Source organism: Rousettus aegyptiacus, unplaced genomic scaffold (genome assembly GCF_014176215.1).
Source record: "Rousettus aegyptiacus isolate mRouAeg1 unplaced genomic scaffold, mRouAeg1.p scaffold_m13_p_5, whole genome shotgun sequence".
NCBI lineage: Eukaryota > Metazoa > Chordata > Mammalia > Chiroptera > Pteropodidae > Rousettus > Rousettus aegyptiacus.
In genome coordinates this window covers 98731232-98750907 of record NW_023416308.1, presented here as the reverse complement: position 1 = coordinate 98750907, position 19676 = coordinate 98731232, and the positions used below count along the sequence as shown (strand labels likewise).

The window sequence follows — 19676 nt, the reverse complement described above, 5'->3', positions numbered from 1 at the left end:
GGAGCCTGGTTCAGTAGTGACATACAGCTACACACATTTCCAATTCTCCTTTCTCCTAAGTATAGAGCCCCTCAGAGGGTCTGAGCTGCTTAGAAAGGAGTCGGGGGTAAGGTGATAGGACCACTTTTAATAGCAGTTCTCCAAATTGAGTCCCTGTGGTGGATTTTGACTTAGGGCTGTGACACTCAGATTGCATTGTACACATAAAATTTTCACATTTCCTAATCCAGCTTCTAACTGGTCACTGCATAGAGCTATTTTCTCAGGCTCATCTAATTGGCCATTGTATGAAGATATTTTGTCAGGTTCCTCTTTTGGAAATATGTGCTTATCCCTTTTTACTTTCTACATAATTAAAACTCCCTCCTCCTCATTTTTATATGAATATCATAAAAATACCATTTTCTCCTGTTATGGAAAATTTCCTAAGGAGTAACATCTAAAAAAGAATTTGTGACCCCAGTAGGAAGAAAGTTTGCTCCCTTGAAGTTTGTACTGTCTTTGAAGCTCCACCTACCCTAAAGTCACAGCATTTCCAATCACTTTTCAAAGAGCAAGTATTTTCTCTGCAGTAATGCTGAGTGGACAGGTGTAGGGATATTTTAAAATTGGTTCTGTGCATTAACATTACAGCAGTTATGTCATTTCCTTCTTTCCTACTCCTAAAAAAGTTTGAAAATGTATTTAAATGCTTCTGGAAGTGATAGGAGATGGTTTCCCCATACTTCCTGCCCTCCAAATATTGAACGTGGGTAGAGTTTTGTCTAAAGGTCACTAAGGCTTGTGAAACTAGATTTCAGCCCTTATGGAACCCAGCGATCATGGCTGGGTGAAAGCATAAGCCTCTGTAACGTAATAGCCAAGATTTATTGCATGCCGACCATGTGTTCCTGGGCACTGTGCTAAGCGCATCACTCAGTGCACTCATTTAATTCTTCTGATTGTCTGCGAGGTAGGCACTCTAATTTCTATTCAGCCAAAGAGGACATAGATTTAGAGATTCAAAGTAACTTGCCCAAGGTCACACGGAGAGTGAGAATCAGAAGCAGGATTTGATCCTTAGTCTCTGTGACCTCAAAGCCCATCTGTGCTCTGAATTGCTGAGGGATTCCTTCACCTGGAAAATTTCCTTTGTATGGTCCATGCCAGTATTTTTGCTAATAAATAATAAGAGCAGATGCTTATAAAGTCTTACTGCGACCAGGCACCATTCTATCGTATTTAATCCGCATAACAATTCTTTGAGGTTGGTAGTAGGTTATCTCCTATCCTCCGCTTCACAGAGGAGGAAGCGGAGGCCCTGGGAGGTGAATTTGCCTGGTGTGACACAGTAAGGGGCAGAGCTGGTGTTCAGATTCGGGTAGTGAGGCTCTGGAATGCATCTTCCTACTCACTGCACCCACCCTGCTGCTCCTCCTGATGCATGGGTACCATTCTCTTTCCAAATGTGGCATCTGCCCTAGGTTTGTTTCCCACAGTTGTGAAATAAACCCATTGTTCATTAGTTTTATCCGTAGCTTTCAGTGTTAAGTGCTGAGTGAATTGGGGGCAGTATTTCCTCTGGTGAGTACTGTTGGAGCCAACTTGAGCTTTCTCCTGAAGTCCTAACTCACAAAGCAGCTTCGTCTTTCCAACTGCAGACTCCTGCTATAGCTTTGCCTTTGCCACTGGGGGTGAGCTATTGGGGTGAAGTTCAGTCCAGGCATCTAAAGAAACCCAAGGCAGAGACCTTTCTCCCTGTCCATCCAGACAGGGAGGAATGACTGCTTCCAGAGCCATTGTGGTTTTTGCTGACTCAGAGATGATAGATACCCCAGGGAAACTTGGACTCCATGTGCTCCTGAGGGGAGAAAGTAGTGAAGTCCACCCTCACTAAGCATAATCTCCCCACCCCCATTTCCACCTAGAACAGGCAGCTAGGTGGGCCTTCCCTGCTCGCTTCCCTTCAGTCCTTTCCACAAGCCCCGCCTCCCCCATTATTGGCCACCTCTGATTGCTGACCTTCTTGGAGCCCTCAGTCCTTGGCCGTGCCCATTGCACAGCCTGACTCTCACAGCTACTTTGAAAAGGAAATCTGTGTGCTGTGTTTGAAAAATATTCCCATGTACATTATTTTTTTAGATATTCTAGTTATTGTAGTTGTTTCCCTTTTTATTCTTTTATATGGTTTGTATGTCCTTCTTTAGCAACTGTACTACCAATAGAAATGAGAATGTTTCCATTTTGCCTCTTAGCAATTTGGAAAGCAATAATCGCTGATTTGAATATTTTTAATTGAATGTTGACGGTTCGCAAATGGTGAAATTGACTATGGAGCCTGTTACCTGTAGACTGTCTTTCATGTGAGAGAAACTTCCTTTGTGGCCATAGAGTTTCTGGGAGATCCAGATCAGTGGAAAGTCCACAATCCACCATTGGGTTAACTCGCGACATTGACACAAATCGGGAGACAGCTTTGCCCAAGGAAGTAAAATCATAATGAATGATGCCTCTCTTCACTTGTATATCTAGGTACACTTTATACTGTGTGCAAATTTCGCCTAAGACAGTACTGGTTTATGTTTCTTGCATAGGTAGGCTTGAAGATGGAAGGTCTGGAATGGTTTCCAGGGTGGCGAGCAGTATAATCAAAGCCAAAGGCTTGTCTTGGACTTGTCTCCAGGGAGGGGGAAAATCTAGTTTCAAATATTCCTGCAACTTTTGTGCTGAGCAAGTGTTTATTAATAGAAGTCGAATCCCCAGTGGGTTTTTCTTTGGTTAATTGGTGAGCTTGAGAGAAATTACAATACCAAGAGACTGACTGTAAAAGAATTATTCACCATGGCCTGCTGGGCAGAAACTTCTCCACAGGCAGCCTCCACGGCGCCTCGGAGGGAAGAACGCAGGAAAAGGGCTGCACGGAAGTCTGGCTGCAGCCTCTGTACATGAGCCTTGGTTATCAGGTAGAGGTAAACCCACAGAGGCCTCTGTGTTTCCGTGGGGCAGAGCTATGACAGCTAACGCTGGAAACATCATGAATTCTGATCACGGTTGCCAGTTATATCCACCTTTTCCTTGTTGGCTTTTTGTTGTTGTTGTTTTTAAATCATCCCATGGGAAAACTCTTTTCTTCCACCAAGATGTTAGTTTACCAGCTGGCAGCCATCTGGCAGGGGTAACTCCAGTCTCAACCAGGTTTGATGGTTTCATTCTAGTGGTGACGTGAACCTTCTACCTTGTTCTGCTGAATATAGTAAACACATTTAAAGATGAAAATGTACTTGAATTACACATGCATTTGTAGAGTGGAGGAGTTCTAGTCCAGATAATAGCTGAGGGCTTTCTTCTTCCTTTCTTTTTGTGCAGAGGTCGAGAACTCAGTAATACTGCAGTCCAGGCCAAAACAAACTCTATATGATCTACTACTGACTTCCTTTTAAGTTCCCCTTTTTGCTACGACTAACTTCCTTTTATTTTACTCCAACTTGCATTAATCCCAGTTATGGAAGTTTTTTTCCTCTCTCTCTCTCGCCTCCAACTTCAAAGATTTCTTATATAGGAAACAAGTGACTTTTTTTTTAAAGACCTACTTAAAAAATTTAAAGGACACTGTGACTTTCAGAATATATTTTGGCAACCCGCAATTTCAGAGTTCACTTCCAAACAGACAGAGTTAGACGGGAAGCTGAAATGCCTACGTGACGACTGTGGTCGCTCTGAGCCAAACCACCTGCTTATCTGATCTCCTCTGGGAATGAGGTGGTTGACACCTACAGTGGTTATTTAATAATTAGATGCTTTATTTGTCAGAGGCCATATATTCTTTGACTGGTGCTGCCTATTTCCTTGGGCTTTCATGATGAGAGCTGGGCGTTGACCGATTGCCCAAAGAGATCAGAGCCTGAGCATGCTTGGGCCCAGTATTTTTAGCTCGAGGTCACATTTTGTCTTCTCCCTAGCAGCAGTTACTGTCGTTGCTGTCATTGACTTCCAGTTGAAAGGTTGTGCCAGCCAAGCTGACTGACTGAGCCACTGAGGAGCCCCAGCCAACAGAAGGCAGGATGTGGTTAAAATTGTGCTCTGTTCCTGAAGCCTCAGGAAACCTATTAGTAGCTTGGGGATGTTCTGAAGGTCCTTCTCCCCCATCGGCCCTTGCCACTTTCTCTCTCCTTCTAAGGACTTACAAGCTGGTCTATCAGGACTACTAAAATCAAGAAGTGGGGTTCGTACTGGATCTTGGCATGCTCTCTTTAGTTAGCTGAAGAGAACATGTTGGGCATCTTGCATCTTGTAACTTTCTGGAGACAGTAGGTTATGACATGCCTTGAGTATGTTCTCTTTTTCCTCCAGACTCTTGTCTGTGTCATAATGTTATTATTACTATTATTTAAATGGTAGTGAGAGGATGAGGCTCAGAGGCCAGTGATACCTAAACCTTCAAAGGGGCAGGGCAGGGTAGGTGTGAGGACGTTAGAGAAACCAGCACTAGGCATCTCTCTGAGCCCAAGTCATCCTTTGATAAATAGGGATAATAATTATCCCTGCCTCACAGAGTTGTGAAAAATATTGGAGATGTGTGAAAGTACTGTGCAAAATTTGATAAATTAGAAAAAAATTAAAAGATTTTATCTGTATAGTCCTCAGAGAGTCATTACTAGAGCTTTACAACATCCCCTTAACGTTAGACTGATTGAGATTAATATTCCCATTTGACAGATGAGAAACCCGAGGTGCGGAGAGCTGAATTAATTCGCTCAGGGTCCTAAAGCTTAGAGAGTAGCACTGTGCAATGGAAACATAATGCAAGGCATTATATAATTTTGAATTTGCTAGTAGCCACATAAAAAAAGAAACGACAAAGTTTATTTTGAAACATTATATTTAGCCGGGTACAGTCAAAACCTTATTTCAACATGTGGCATTAGCTATATTTCAGGTGCTCAATAGCCACATGTGACTAATGGCTACTATATCGGACAGTGCAGTATAGAGTATTTATTAAGCACCTACTAGCAAGATGCACATATGTAAGACATAGACCTTGTATTAGAGAAAGTGTGCTTTTGAGGGGGCAAGAAAATATCTCTAAAAGTGTCTTCTCTTTAGGGTACTTCCTATAGAGACCCTTAGGAATCTATTGGACTATTCTTTAAATCTGTGAGAAAATTTCTAAATCATAAAGTTAGCTATTTGGAACTTATTAACTCATATGTGTAAATTTCTGTCGCTCAATCTTGTTTCTCATCCCTCTTGAAAATGAGGATTTTTCTAGTCTTAGGCATGGACGAAATAATTTCAGAAAGATCCCACATCCCAATAAGGCCTAGGAAAATTGTCAAGTGGGGCTGAGTGATTTTAGCTGGTGAACAATTTTTTAAAAATTAGTGACAAAAACATAGAGCCGCCTGGGGAATACAATGCCTGTTGGCCGAGATTAATGGCAAGATTAATAAATGGATTGCTTGATGAAAAGTGCAGGAGAACAAAAACCAGTAGAGATTGTGGAGGAGGCCACTTATTAATGAACTGTCAGCTCAAAGAAAGTTCAAGAAACTCTCCTGTGTTAAATGCAGCAGCCTGGCACGTCTAATAAAAATTGGGGTCCTTCAGGAATTAATTACACTGGCCTTACAGCAAGAATTCGTGGAATTGAGAAACATAGTGGCACAGACCAGCACCAGCCGCTGCTGCAAATGGGGAAGCTGCAGGAGAAACTAATCATTTTTTTTTTCATTGATATGTAGGATATTGTAGTAGCATAATAGTCAGTCAGACATGGGGATGAATGATGGGGTCCAGATATACACTGACTAATGAAACTACACATACTTGGAGATTGAAGTCACTTCACATTTCACATGTAACATTCTCTTCTGGCATCTGATTTCCTCCTTATCCTGTGTACCCGCCACTAAAGAGTTCCAAATAATTTTCAGTGATTATATGAGAGGCAGATGGACTCTACCATGATTTATCAAGCTTTGCTGAGAGAGAGCACAGTATTCATTTATTCCTTGTTGCTGTAATTTCCCAGTTTGGTTGGCCTGATAAAACCTTCTCTTAATTAAACTCTGGTGTTGGCTCTGCCCAGGGGATGAAGCAACCCAAAGGAATGCCATGACAAGATGGAGACTGTCCAGAATTTGCAATCTGATATCACACATTAGATATTAAAAGCTTCTTACCTTTTTTCACTTCCGTCATGAAGGTGGAGTGAAAATGTTCTTCTGTAATGTGTTTAGACCAAGGGTTCCCAGACAAACCATTAATCTCTTGGGTTTCAAATTTCATAATTAACCATTTTACTTCAGGACTAAATTTACGCTGAATAGAGAGCTTGGTAATTTAGGAGATGCCCAGTGATTCATTTAAGTGTTCGTTTTCTAGGAATGAGATAATTAATAAATAAGAATGAAGACACATGTAATAAAGATGTTTATAAGACTTGTGCATGCAAGAAAAGGGGGGTGGGAGAACAATTTTGGTTGGTTTACATAAAAGTGCATTTCTCCTTTGGAGTCTTAATATAAATGATCAGCCATTGTTTTCCCTCAGAACTGGGCGGAGGGCTTTTTTTCAAAAAAGCTCCGTTTGACTTATGCCAGAATTATAAAATTTATAGAGAATGATTCCTTTAGTGTTACAGAGAGTTTATCCTCTTTTTTGCTTGTTACATCCTTGAGTATTAGACCGTCTATCACCCATCACTCTTTGACTTTTCGGGCCCACATAATCCACATGATACTTATCCTTTTGATTAAAACAACTTAATGGCCTTTTCACGAATAATTAATCTGCTGTCTTTTTACTTTCAGCTCCAGGCTTTTAACTTTAATGTTGAGTTATCCAGCCTGTGTTGCCTTCCAAAGTTTCACTCCCTTTAGCCTCTTCCCTTCAAAGGTTTAATACCTCTTTAGAAACTTTAATGTTTGCTATACTAAGGTTTTTTTAGAGGCTTCCAAATTACTCTCACATTTTTACTGCTGTGCGTGAAGTGAATAACTGTGCAGAAATCAGTGGGATGAAATGAAGATTATTTCAGATTCATATATTCTGTCATTCTGGAAACCATGAAGGCTTTTGCTGTAAAGAAAAGTTAGAACTCCACTGCTTTTTGAAGAAACAATTGCATTTTTTTTTTTTTTTTTTGCAGTTTTGCATTTCTAACTGGGTGTTTTTCTAACAGTGACAACTTGTACCAGATGACTTCCCAGCTTGAATGCATGACCTGGAATCAGATGAACTTAGGAGCCACATTGAAGGGGTAAGGTCTTCTCTATTCCGTTGCCCTTGGACAGTAACTCATACCTGCTTGAACCATTTGAAAAGTGCTCATAACTTATGAAGAGAGTATAGTTCTAGTAGAATAAGCATGGCTTGTTGTAGAATCGAGATGCTTTCTTCCCACCCCCAATTGGTGGGTTGTGTTCAGTAGTAAATTTTCAGGAATATAAATAGAGGATGCTTTTGCCTGGAACAAGGTTGTTGAGAATATTGGAAAAACTTAATATGGCCCTTATTGAATTTTTTAGAGTTCTTCAAAGTCATGTTCATTCAGCCTTGTTTAATGTTTGTTTTATTAGTGATATCACAGATGTTAACCATTACTGCATCTCATTGAGAAACGCTTTCAATTTACAAAGCTCAGGACCCAAATTTGTATTTGAGAGAGGGCGATCGGCCATCCAAAGTCAGATGTGCTCATACCTGGTTGTGCCAACAGGTTTTCTTTACACTTGCTATAGAGCCACAACAGGGAGAACGAACACATCAGTAGGGACAATTCTCAGGACCTGAAAATGAAAAAAAGAAAGCAGGCGGGACTTGTTTTCAACAGTAAACGAACTTGCTTTCAGTTTTCTAGCAAGTCCGAGTTGAAAGGAAGTCAGATATGACGCTCATGAAGCACTTACAATATATCAGGTGATGTTTTAGGTCACCTTGTCTAATCTTCCTAATATTATCAAGCCTAGGTACTGTTACCCTGTTTTCCAAAGACATAAATCAAGCTCAGAGAGTTAAGTAACTCCCCAAGCTCACATCGTATGAAGTGGTAGAACTGGAATTCCAAGCCCAGATCTGATTCCGAAGCCCAGACTCTCTCCCGCCTCCCTGTGGGGCCTTCCACTCCACCATCGGCTCCAGTGGGATTGGGGCCTTAGTTCAGAATCTCTATTAGATGGCTAGCTTCACATCTCTGTGTATGTAGTGGCTTCTCATTGGATTCTGGGATCTGGGGGCTTGCTAGAGCCATGCATGCTCCATTCCCCATTCCCCACCTCTTCTTTTCTTCTAGAGTTGCTGCTGGGAGCTCCAGCTCAGTGAAATGGACAGAAGGGCAGAGCAAGTGAGTGGACAATGCGATGATGGCAAAGCAAATGACGTAGGCCTTGGTGGCGGTGCCTGGGGGCCGTGCAGGAGTTAGGACTTACCATGGGTAATTAGGGTAGCCTTTGGTGCACTGGGATGGGGAAAATCTCTCTCTCCCTCTTTCTGTCTTTTATTATTTATCATAGACATACTGTGGGCAAAAAATGGAGGTGATGACACTTCCTATCAACGTACTCCTGGAAAGCAATTATTAGAGCGATGCAGTAGGAACCCTGCTCGTTTCCTCGTGAATGTTTCACAAAATACTAAATTTGTGGCATTACACATGTTCCTGTTAGATCAATCAAATCTTTCAGTCATACTTACATTTTTCTTTGTATACCTTTAAATCTCTAAGGGAGAAATTAATTTTTACCCTAAATCTATAGTCAGATTTTCTGCAACGATTTTTTTAGTTCCCAAACATCTGCACCTTCCCCAGTTCTATAGCCTGCATCCTGGGACATTTCTGTAACCATTTCTTTTGATTTCATTTTCTCTTCTTGAACACCGGAACCAGCCTTGCTCTTCTCATCCTTCTTTCTTTTGTTGGCTCAGTCCTGTTTTTTGGATCATCCTTCAATGATCAGCAGAGTTGCTTTTCATCTTTTAAGGCAAACTGTTAGATCCTTCTCTCTATCCCCATCCCCCATTTTTTCTATTTTACCCAAATCTCCATTTCCTCTCTCTAAACCCCCAAATAAGAAGCTTTCCGTTGATTTGAATTTTTTCCCTCCCCATTTCCATCCAAGGGGATGCCAACAATTTCAGCGTTCTGTCTTTCTACCTACTCTCAACTTGTATTTCTCAGCTTCTTGGTTTCGTTCTTTCTTTCTGGTTCTCTTCCTTTTTTCTTCTCTCTCGTCTACTCAGAATTCAGTAACTGTCCCCAAACTAACTGCCAATAGAAAGAACATGATTGTGAAGTGAGTATGTTTCAGTTTTCAAAATTTCTTCATGTTGAATTCCAGGGCTTGTTTTCTGCTTAATTACAAAAATTACAGATCAGGAATCTTGGCATGTGTTTAACTCTGGGTGTTTTTATAGTTGAAATAATTTTGATAACTTTTAAGATCTATTAGTCACTTGCTGGAGAGTCAGAAGTTATATTTTAAGGATAAAGCACCAAATGTCGATATTTTTTTTTTCAATTCTGTGCAAGAAAAAAAAATCTAGAAGAGTTTGCATTGGTTTGGTGCTTACATTTTAGAAAAGGATTTCTGAAATCAAAATGTATTTCTTGAATACTAACTTCATTCAGAGAGCTGTACAGAAAGGGTCAAACGGTCTCAATAGATAGTCCTACAGAAGAACAACTCTTTGAAGAGCAAAAAAGTGTGCAATTGTCTAATTCACTAACATCTCCTTTCACACTGTGGGTGATAGTATAAGCCAGCTAATGTCTGCTTCCATTTGTGAACTGAACATTTATCTAAGAATGGATGTTAATATTAATGGGTCCTGTATGAGAGACTTTACACGTTTCCTCTTTTGATCTTATCTTTGAGATGAGGAGGCTGGAGAGATTAAGCCACCTAACCAAGTTCACATAGTGAGTAATTGGCAGAGCTACTTTGGAGTCCACGTCTGTCTGACTCCAGGATCGGGGCCCTAGATTAGAGTTTCTTAAACTTTTGGACTGTGACCATAGTAGAAATACGTTGTACACTGAGATCCATTACACACACATGCACGCCACAAATTTTCACAAAACAATACTTATTCCATACTGTGTATGCTGATGTTTTCTACTTCATTCCATGCCATTTTAAAAATGCTGGTGGCAATGTGTAAATTGATTTTAAAACCCACTGATTTGTCAAGACCTTCATTCTGCCTCTCTTTTAGCTCTTCAAAGGAATGATTAATTAGCTCTTAACTCCATGCCCATGAACAGACAAGAACTGGATTCAGGTGAATCTGTTATTCCAGTAGAAAGTTTGGCTTTTCCCCAAGGGGGACATAATCTGGGTAGGTGTCATTATTCTTTATGATACCGAATTTACTTTCTATTGGCTAGGTATGAGAACACTGTTAACATGGGAAATACACCTGAGAAAAGATGTTTCATAAAGAAAGATAGGAATAACTGTCTTTTGCTTTAATCCGTTACTAGTATCTTGACACTATTTGAAATCGTTGATAAGAAAAATCATGGTGACAGTGTAGATATATAACAGGAGAGCTGGAGGTTTGACTCATGTTTTGGAGAAGGAAGATATAATTCCATATCACGCATAAAAATGAGGCATTATCAATTTTTGATTAAAGGATTATGTACTTAAGACTAACCCCACTAAATATTTGTTCATGTCTTCCTTCCTTGAAAATATTACTTTTTTAAAAAGGATAGGCTTGTGTCCTCATGTCCTAACACGCCTGCGAAGTCATTTCATTAGATGTTGGGAGCCGTGGTACTCTGCTGGGTGGCGATGGGATATTAGGGAGAGCCTGGGCACGACACGTGATGGAGAGGAGAGGACGCTCTTGCCACCGACTCGCTCTTGTCCCCTCCTCCCTTTCCTCATTTTTTCATCTCCATTCGACCATTGGGATCAGAATTACTTTCATGGCCTCAAACGGGACAATATTGTATTTCGATTTAAGACAAGGAGAAAGTACTTTGTGAAACCATTCTTTTAACCCTGACACTCTACCTCACCCACAAACAAATGAAATTAGATTTTTAAAGTGGGTCACAGAGAAAAAAATCACCAGGGAGCCTTTCTAAGCATTAATCCACCTTTATGAATAATTCTGTTTGTTTATGGTACCTTTCATTGTCTGCTTTCTATTTCTTTTAAAGACATGTTCTCTGTGCTCTTAATGACTGCTGAGTTTTTTAAGGCTGCTCACAAGGCTTGGCTATTCTGTTAGCCTCTGTTTTGTCTCTCCTGAAGAAAATATCCTGCAAAATGGAGAAACACATCAACCTTGACTGTGGTCCAAGTTATTAAAACAAGGAAGAAGTTATTCTCTGGGGACCTGGGTAGGGGGAGTGGGAAATCGAATACAATAGAAATGTTAAAGGAGTGCTGAGCAAAATGAATGTCCCTTTGCTGGTCCAAGAAGTTCACAGGCTGTTGGGAACACACAGTATTTGACCTGTGGATGCTTGAAAGGAAAAACGAAAGACTCGTGATGAGTGATGTATGGTGCAAACAAAGCTGCACGTTTTGGTAGGGCCAAGGCTGTTGAATCTGGAGAAAATCCCCGCTAGACATGGTCTCATCCCTGAGAACCTGTGCCAAAAGAGATAGCTGTCTTCTCTGGCTGGGAGTTCCAATACACAGCCCAGCACCTTCCTTCTCCAGCTCGTGAACATAAGGTACTTATCCAAGAGATTTACTTCTTGAAAACACATAGCCTGCTTTTGAGTGGCTTCTGGAGCTTGAGACACAAAAACAAAGGTGGAGAGAAACAGCTCTGTGAATACCAGCATTCCAGAGTGTACTCTTCCACCTCCGCCCCAAGCAAACAGTTGTTAATTTCTCCATTCAGATGGTTACATTGATGCTTTGTAAGCAGTTCTTTGCCTTGCGTTGGACTTGGCTTGGATCTGTTAGTTAACTATGCTGCAGGACAGAGCTTGGGAATCCTGGGTTTGCAGGGTGGAGGTGGAGATTCTGACTTAGAGCTGTGCTCCCTGTCCTTCTCAGAGTGAACTAATTTAGTTGCTTCTTTTGCTTTCACTTCTCACCTCCCGGATGCTACTTTCCCCTCCCTAAATGTTCACCTTTCCCACCCTTTTCTTTAGGGACAAATGTTCGATTACTGTATTTAATTTTTAATTATTTATGTAACATATATGAATTAAAGAACAGTTAGAAAATACAAATACATAGGGAAGGAAATTAACACTTCCCCCAATATCCCGAGTAAAACTACTATTAATATTATGTTGCATACGCTTTTAGGCCTTTTTCTATGTGTATGCATACTTTTGTGTCATTTTCTTTTTTAAATTAAAATTATTTGGATTCTAATGGTTAATAAAATCATATGGATTTCAAGTGTGCAGTTCAGTAACATGTCACACGTATATTGCATTGTGTGTTCACCACCCAAAGTTAAATTTCCTTCTGTCACCATGTATTTGCCCCTCTTTACCCCTATGTACCTCTCCCCTCATTTTTTGAAAATAAGAAATGATTGGCTTCCACTGAGATCTAATTCAGCAAATGCATATCAATAGGCTTTTGCAGTTATCTTGTGTTTCAACCTTCATGAAAGCGTTGACTTTTAAAAATATTCTTAACCTTTAAAAAAATACTTCATTTAAAAAATATTTTGGACTTTACAGACTTACCATCTCCACACTATGTTACTGTTTTGTTTAAAAGCAAGGAATTATTTTCTTCTCTTAAAGGTGAGGGAAAATGACAGGTCTGTTCAGATCAGGAGGAGAAAGGAGTTAAGCAGGAAAGATAGAAAGGGAAGATGGTGGTTAAGGGGCCAAGCTGGAAATGAGAAGCATGGTGGACTCAGTGCAGGGAGATGAGGTGGGATTATGAGAGTTCCAATGGGTTGATTAAGGGGTGTGTGTGTGTGTGTGTGTGTGTGTGTGTGTGTGTGTGTGTGTCTTTGTGTATTGGAGGGGGAGAGGATATAGCAGATGCGTGGAAGATAACTTTCATGAACTCAAGGGGTACTTTGGACTTCTTACGTCTGTGATCCCATCTTGCTCCCTTCTGAGATCTTCTACTCAACATTTATTCTTCTCCCTGTCATCTACCGAAGAAAAAACCCATAACTGCTAGCTAGAAAAACATGGATATAGAAGCTAAACCGACACAGAGTCATCCAAATAAATGTTTCTGTAAAATAGGGCCACCATATATTTTAGTAGGGGTTTTATTTTTCCTATTAAAAGTGAACAAGAATTTATTCTGGCTTTATTCATAACTCTTCATTTCAAAGGCAGAGCCTCAGATGTAGTATTCTTAATGCTAAGATGGTAACTTCATCTAAAATGAAAACAACTTTTCTTTTGATTAAAAAGGTAACACAGGCTTATTATTAAAAAAAAAAAATTCAGACATACCAAAACATTATGAAGGAAAAAAGAAAAGTTATCTGTTATCTTACTACCCAGATAACTTTTAAAAACATACCAGGATATATTTTTATCTGTCGAGAAAAAAGTCTGGAAGCTTTTACTGAACCACTAACTGTAGTTGCCTCTGGAAAGGGCAAAAGCCTCATAGAGATGGGATATAAGAGATCGTAGGAGGAGATAGACTGAACAACACTTTCATGGAGTTTTGCTGCAAAGGAGAGCAAAGAAATGGAGCGGGGCTGGGGGGGGTCGTTCTAGCTCAGTGAGGATAGAGGGGTCAGGAAAAGGGTTTTTTGTTTTTTGTTTTGCTTTATTTTATTTATATCTAGATAGACATACCTGCATGTTTATATGCCGATGAGAATTATCAAGAAGTGAAAAAAAATGATGATGGGAGAGGGATAGGATTGCTGGAACAATGCCCTTGAGAGAAAAGAGGCTCCACGGGCAAGTGGGGGCTGGTTAGCTAGGTCCTGGGATAGTTCAACTAGTAACAATACTGGTTTACAATTCTTTATTTAAAAGGATAGTAACCCTTTTCTTGTCATTTACTGAAAAAATTTTCTCTGGTGTGTGTTTTAACCCTGTGAATGGTTTTTTTTTCTGTCAGAAAATTTTATTTATATATTAAAAATTATCAGTTCATGTGGTTTTTGTTACGTATTTTTTCACCTTTATTAAGATGTAATTGACATATTGTGTAAGTTTAAAATATGCAATGTGATTATTTGATACACAGTATATATTGTAAAATGGTTACTGCAATAGGGTTAGTTAATATTCTGTGGCACTTCATTTAATGCAGAGTGGTGACTGTAGTTAACAATACTATATTATATACCTGAAAGTTGCTAAGAGAGTAAATCTTAAATGTTCTCGTCACACAAGAAAAAAAACCAAAGGATTTTTTTTTATTGTGTATTTTCTATGGCTGCTTTTGAGCAATAATGGCTGAGTAGAGTTTATATTTTGTAGTTGTAAGTTTTTGGCTTTTATATCATGCCTACAAAGAGTTTTCCCATCCTAATATTTTTAAAAATTTATTATTGATATACTTTTTTGATTTGCTTTTTACATTTAAATAATTAATTCATCTTGAATTTATTTGACAGCTGTATTTCACCTTGATTTGTTTCTAGATGATTAGCCAGGATCCCCAAACTATTTTGAATAATCCATCTTTTTCTCAATGATTTCAAATATTACCTTTATCAATCCTTGGATGCTAATTCTTTGGTTCTATTTCTAGACTGTTATTTTCTTTTCATCAGTCTGGCTCTTTCTGTCAAGTATCAGATTTTTTTTTCTTTGCTATAATTTTATAATCTATTTAATCTGATATGAGAGTTCCTAACATTGTACTTCTTTTTCAAATTATTTCTGGCTGTTATCTCTTTTCATTCTAAGATGAATTTTAGATTCATTTTGTTAATTTCAGAGTCATTATCAATATTGATTCATTAATTGTGACAAATGAGCCATACTAGTGTGAGATGTTAATAATAGAGGAAATTTGGTGTGGGATATATGGAAACCATCTGTATTATCTTAGAAAGTTTTATGTAATCCTAAAACCATTCTAAAATAACAAGTTTATTTTTTTAAGTATTAATTAGAATTTTGAATGAACTGCATTAGGTTTAAAAATTAATTCCGGAGATTAACTTTTGAAAAAAATTTAATCCTTTTTTCAAGAACATGGTATTTCTCAACATTTTTTCAAGTTTTGTTCTATGTCGGATATCCCTAGAATGTCCTCCTTTCAAGATTTTTAACAATAATGCCTCCAGCCTCAGAATGTGTTTGAAAGTGGGTATGATTCTTTTAGATATATTACAGGCTTTTCTTTGCTTTTTCACCTTGAATTACTTTGTCGTATTTCTGACATCAGTTTGGAGAGTAGGGCCTACAGAATAGATGATTATGCACACATAATCACCTACAAGCCTCCATTTCAACTGGAGAAGCAGGAGAGCTCTTAGTCTTAAGAGCTCTCTGCTTAATGCTGGGGTTTCAGGGAGGACATTTTTTATGTAATTGAGCACAGTTGAGTAAATTTTTCCAATTCAAAAATGCGAGAGCAAGCTGGGTGGAAACCTTGTTCCATCTTTCTTGTATGAAATTCAGGGTTCCTCTATCATGTGGACTTGGGGCACCTATCCTTGGGGTGGAGCTAGCGGTGGCCTCTGCTATAGAGCAAAGCATTGAGGATATAGAACCCAGTGAGTTAGGTAAAATTGGGATTCTGATGGACTAGCATCTCAGTATCAGACCACATGTAAGGGGATATCCAGATATTTCTTATATGGTCTGATGAGATGGTCTATGAGAACATGAGTTCCTATGTCTGTATGTGTTGAAGTACGAAGGAAAGTCATGCCTAAAAATATCCTTCCAAGTAACAGGGACATTGTGAATTTTTGGGGGGTGTGTTCTTCCCAAACCATTGTGGGAAACTGGATTTAAAATATTTCTTAGCTTGGCTCCGAGTGTGAAGCCAGAGGAAAAAGGTCAGTTGGAGGAGGTTTGCGTACCATTTTGAGTGATGAGGAAAGCTTGATGGTCCATAGGGCTGATTTATATAAGCATTGTTGTCAGGCTGTTAACCACTCAGCCCGTGTCCCCTATCAAATAGCAGCCAGTGACTGGGCAGTATGGGAAGTGAAGACATGTGAGCCATGACTATAAAGAAACTCTCAAGAGAGGAATACAAACAAGTTTTTAGTAATAATAACATCGTTGGAACAAGTGGGCATCTTCCAAAAGGTAATACTTTGAAGGGACTCATTTACAGGTGTCATGTTTCAATATATTTGCTGAAAAATAAAGCTAATTACCTTTAGGTAACCATGTTATTAAATATTAATAAGAATTTTTCTATAGCAGGTTGCAGGACGCCAGTTGTAACTGGCATAGGTCAAAGGGGGAATTTCGTAGCTTATGGTACTATGTTTTACAACCCCAGGTCTGGATTCGGGGGCTCAGACATTGTCATTAGAACACTTTTATTGTCCCATGTCTCTGTTCTCCTCTGTGCTGGCTGCCTTCTCAGGCAAGCTTTCTCTGTTGTGGCAACAATAGCTCTGGTTTTTGGCACCTACAGCATCATCACAAGGAGAATGCCTCTCTCTTGGTTTCTCTCCAGCAAAAGACCCAGGGAAGGCTCCGATTGGCTTGGATTGGGTCATGCTAGAGAATGCAGTTATCTGACTGGCCAGGCCCTCGGCATGTACTCACCCCTGGAGCCTGAGGTAGATGTAGAGAGAGGTGGTTCCCTAAAAGGAAGAGAGGGCTGTGTTACCAGACCAAAGTGCAATGGATGTGAAATGGGAAAAATAAGAGATACGCAATAATTTAAAAAGTCAGAGTTAATGAAAGTGGGGTGATGTGGAGCTGGATATATGAGATGTATGCCGTAAGAATGTGTGAAACCTGGATAGAAAATAAATGAAGGACGCAGTGGGGAAGGGGAAACCTTCTTTCTAGTGCTCATGGTAAAAGTGTTCATTAAAAAGCACAATAGTTAGAATTATTGCCATCGTGCAATTTTTAATTAAAAGTGAAACAAAATATAAAGTTTTTGTTAAAAGTAAAAAATGCATAATGTTCTTGAGGTCTGAACTGAAATGAAACACCTGAGGGCAGGAGGAATGTAAATTTTTAAGTAAAAAAGTAGATGATTCTTCTTTGTAGACCATGCTTCTGGGGAAATTTTATATCTACAAATTAAGATGATAGGCATTATTTGTCTGTTTTAACTCAATCAAATTTAAGTTGGTTGTTATTTTTAAGTTCTACTTTCAGTGCTAGATTAGTGAGAGAGACTTCATCTTTTGTCCTTTCCCTTTATATTCTCGGAGCAGAATAATGTTTTGGTTTTTAATATAGCACTGATTTGTTATATTCCCACTATAAAAAAAAGCACTGTAAAAGATTAAATTACACAAAGAAAATAGAATGACTAGATGGCATTTGCTGATAATATGTGTGCAGAATTTTGAATTTTATATCAACATTGCCCTTAGCTCATCACACTCAGGCAAAGAATAAAATAGCATTCATGTTGAACTAGAGGTAGCTGGGCTAGGTTGCCACCAACTCTGAGTATGTACAAAAAGATAAGTCAATATCTATTCATTTCCCCAAGTCAGAGCTTATAAATGGATATGAAAGTGGGTTTTGAAATTACTCTGGCTACAGGCATATCATACTTTTATCCACTAAATCTTTAAACCTAAGAATTCTGGTGCGACCACTGAGGCTTCCTAGAAGTTCCTGGTTCTTTTGGCCCTAAGTCCTTTATGGCTTATTAGTTCAAGTCCAGTTATCTCTGGCTCATCCTTGTGCATGATGAACATTTGTGCATTGGCTTTTTGTTTCGTTGACCTTATTTTATTTTGTTCGTTGTCCTCTCTTGAGTCTCTTTTATATGTAGCTGTCCTTCCCACCCTATACCCCTCTTGTTTTCACATCTCTTGATTCGTTGGAGATAGTAGGTCAGTTGGCCAGTAGAACATCCCACAGTCTGGATTTGGCTGATTGCCTCCTCTTATAGTCATTTAACTTTGGGCCTCCATCTCCTTTGTTTCCTAAAAACAGGTAGTTAAATCTAGAGGCTCAATTAGATTTGGAGTCCTTTTTTTTTTTTTTGGTGGTGGGGCCAAGAATAAGCGAGGGATGGTGTGTTCAGCCTCATTCCTTGTGTAAGGAAGCCTAATTTCTTTACATGGTTCCATTGCTCATTTCCATTAAAAGCAGCACATTAGGAAGAGGTTATACTTCTCCAAGCTTGAATCAAAGTATTTTCAACACCAAAAGAAACCAGTGTCTCATATAAGTCTGAGTACCAAGGATAAAGAGAGAAGAGGGGTTTTGGGGAAATTCTTTTTTTTTTTTTTTTGGATACAAAAGAGTTTGAAGTTTTCCCAGGTGCTTACCTTCAATCTGATTAACTCTGCAGAGATGAGAAGACAGAGGTAAAGATAGGAAGATGCCCACCTGGCCAATGACAAGGGGTGAAGAGAGAAATCACAGGCCCTGGTTTTCCTTTTTAAAATATTCATATCACATGCTAATTGCCTTAAAAAAATTCTTCTTGCTTTTTTCTTTTCTTTTTTTTTTTTTAACCTCTTCTGTTGATAAGGGATTTCAGGCCAGCTCTGGTTTTCCTCATCTGTAAAACCTCAATTCCTTTTTATTAATCTTCTTGTGCCTGTGTAACATCAAAATTAATCATTTCTAAAGAAGCTACTTTTCAAACGTTAAGTTTTTTCTGGGTCAGACCTCAGCGTACAAGTTTTTAGCATGAAGAGGGCTCATAATTTGTGTTATATGAGGGGCATTCTTCTCTTTTCACAAACTTTCTAAGGACAAGTGGTTATGTGTTTTAAAGCTGTCTAGAAAAAGCAGGCTTTCTCGGGATACATTTTTATGCATATAAAGCTGTTTAGGAAAGTGAACAGTCTGCACCCATTGCCAGAAATAAAGTCACACAGTGTGTTTATTTTTCCAGTTAGGTAGAAATTTTTTTTATAAAAACTGCTGTTTCGACCGCTCTGTTGCACTTAAGCAGGCCATTTCCATGGGTGTACCTTGTGCTTTCTTTATAACACATGTGTTGCACCTTAGAACAGAAGATGAAGTATACTGAAGAGTGAATATTTTGCATTTGCTTCTCCTCACTGCCCCACTGTCTTATGCTACCCACTCCCACGATATTTTTTAAACCTTCCACAGGCCTAATTTCATTCGTACCCCTGGAGAAAACAGCTGGGAGTCATTCAGGTGTCATAATGATAACTTGAACCCAGGATAGGTTACACAGCCAGAATTGTCCAGCTAGTTCTGAAGAGAGAAGAGCTGGCCTGCACTCATACCCTATCTTTGCCACTTGCCATCTGTCTGACTTTGGGCCGATAACTAAATCTCTTCTTAAACCTCAGTATTCTTTGCTGTAAAATAGGGGGTAATACTAATAATATTTAACATTTATTGAGGACATACCATGTACAGAGCATCATGCTTTATTTTACTTATCTCATTTGATCATATAAGAGTCTGATGGAGGAGGGAGAGAGGCTGTTTTGCTCATTTTATATGAAGCTGAGGCCAGGGGAAGTTAAGTCATTTGTCTAATGTGATATTCCTAATGACTCCTAGGGTTGCGCTAAGGACAAAAAATATAAATATTTTAGATCTCAGTCTCCAGACTTGTAAGAAGCATACCAGAAATAATTTTAGGGGTTGTTGGTTACCTATTGCATATAAT

At 39.1% G+C, this 19676-nt stretch overlaps 1 protein-coding gene across 8 annotated transcripts in view; it reads left to right on the top strand.

The window, feature by feature from the left end:
* The window catches only part of WT1 (WT1 transcription factor), a 48658-nt gene that overhangs the window by 9076 nt on the left and 19906 nt on the right, over window positions 1–19676 (top strand). For 5 of the 8 annotated variants that reach the window (XM_016147077.2, XM_016147076.2, XM_036220814.1 and 2 more), the window contains exons 4-5: window positions 7166–7243; window positions 8276–8326. In XM_016147077.2, coding sequence (XP_016002563.1) covers window positions 7166–7243; window positions 8276–8326 — 129 coding nt within the window. The remainder of the gene's footprint in view (window positions 1–7165; window positions 7244–8275; window positions 8327–19676) is intronic. The other 3 variants (XM_016147079.2, XM_016147078.2, XM_016147081.2) reach the window with 1 other exon arrangement.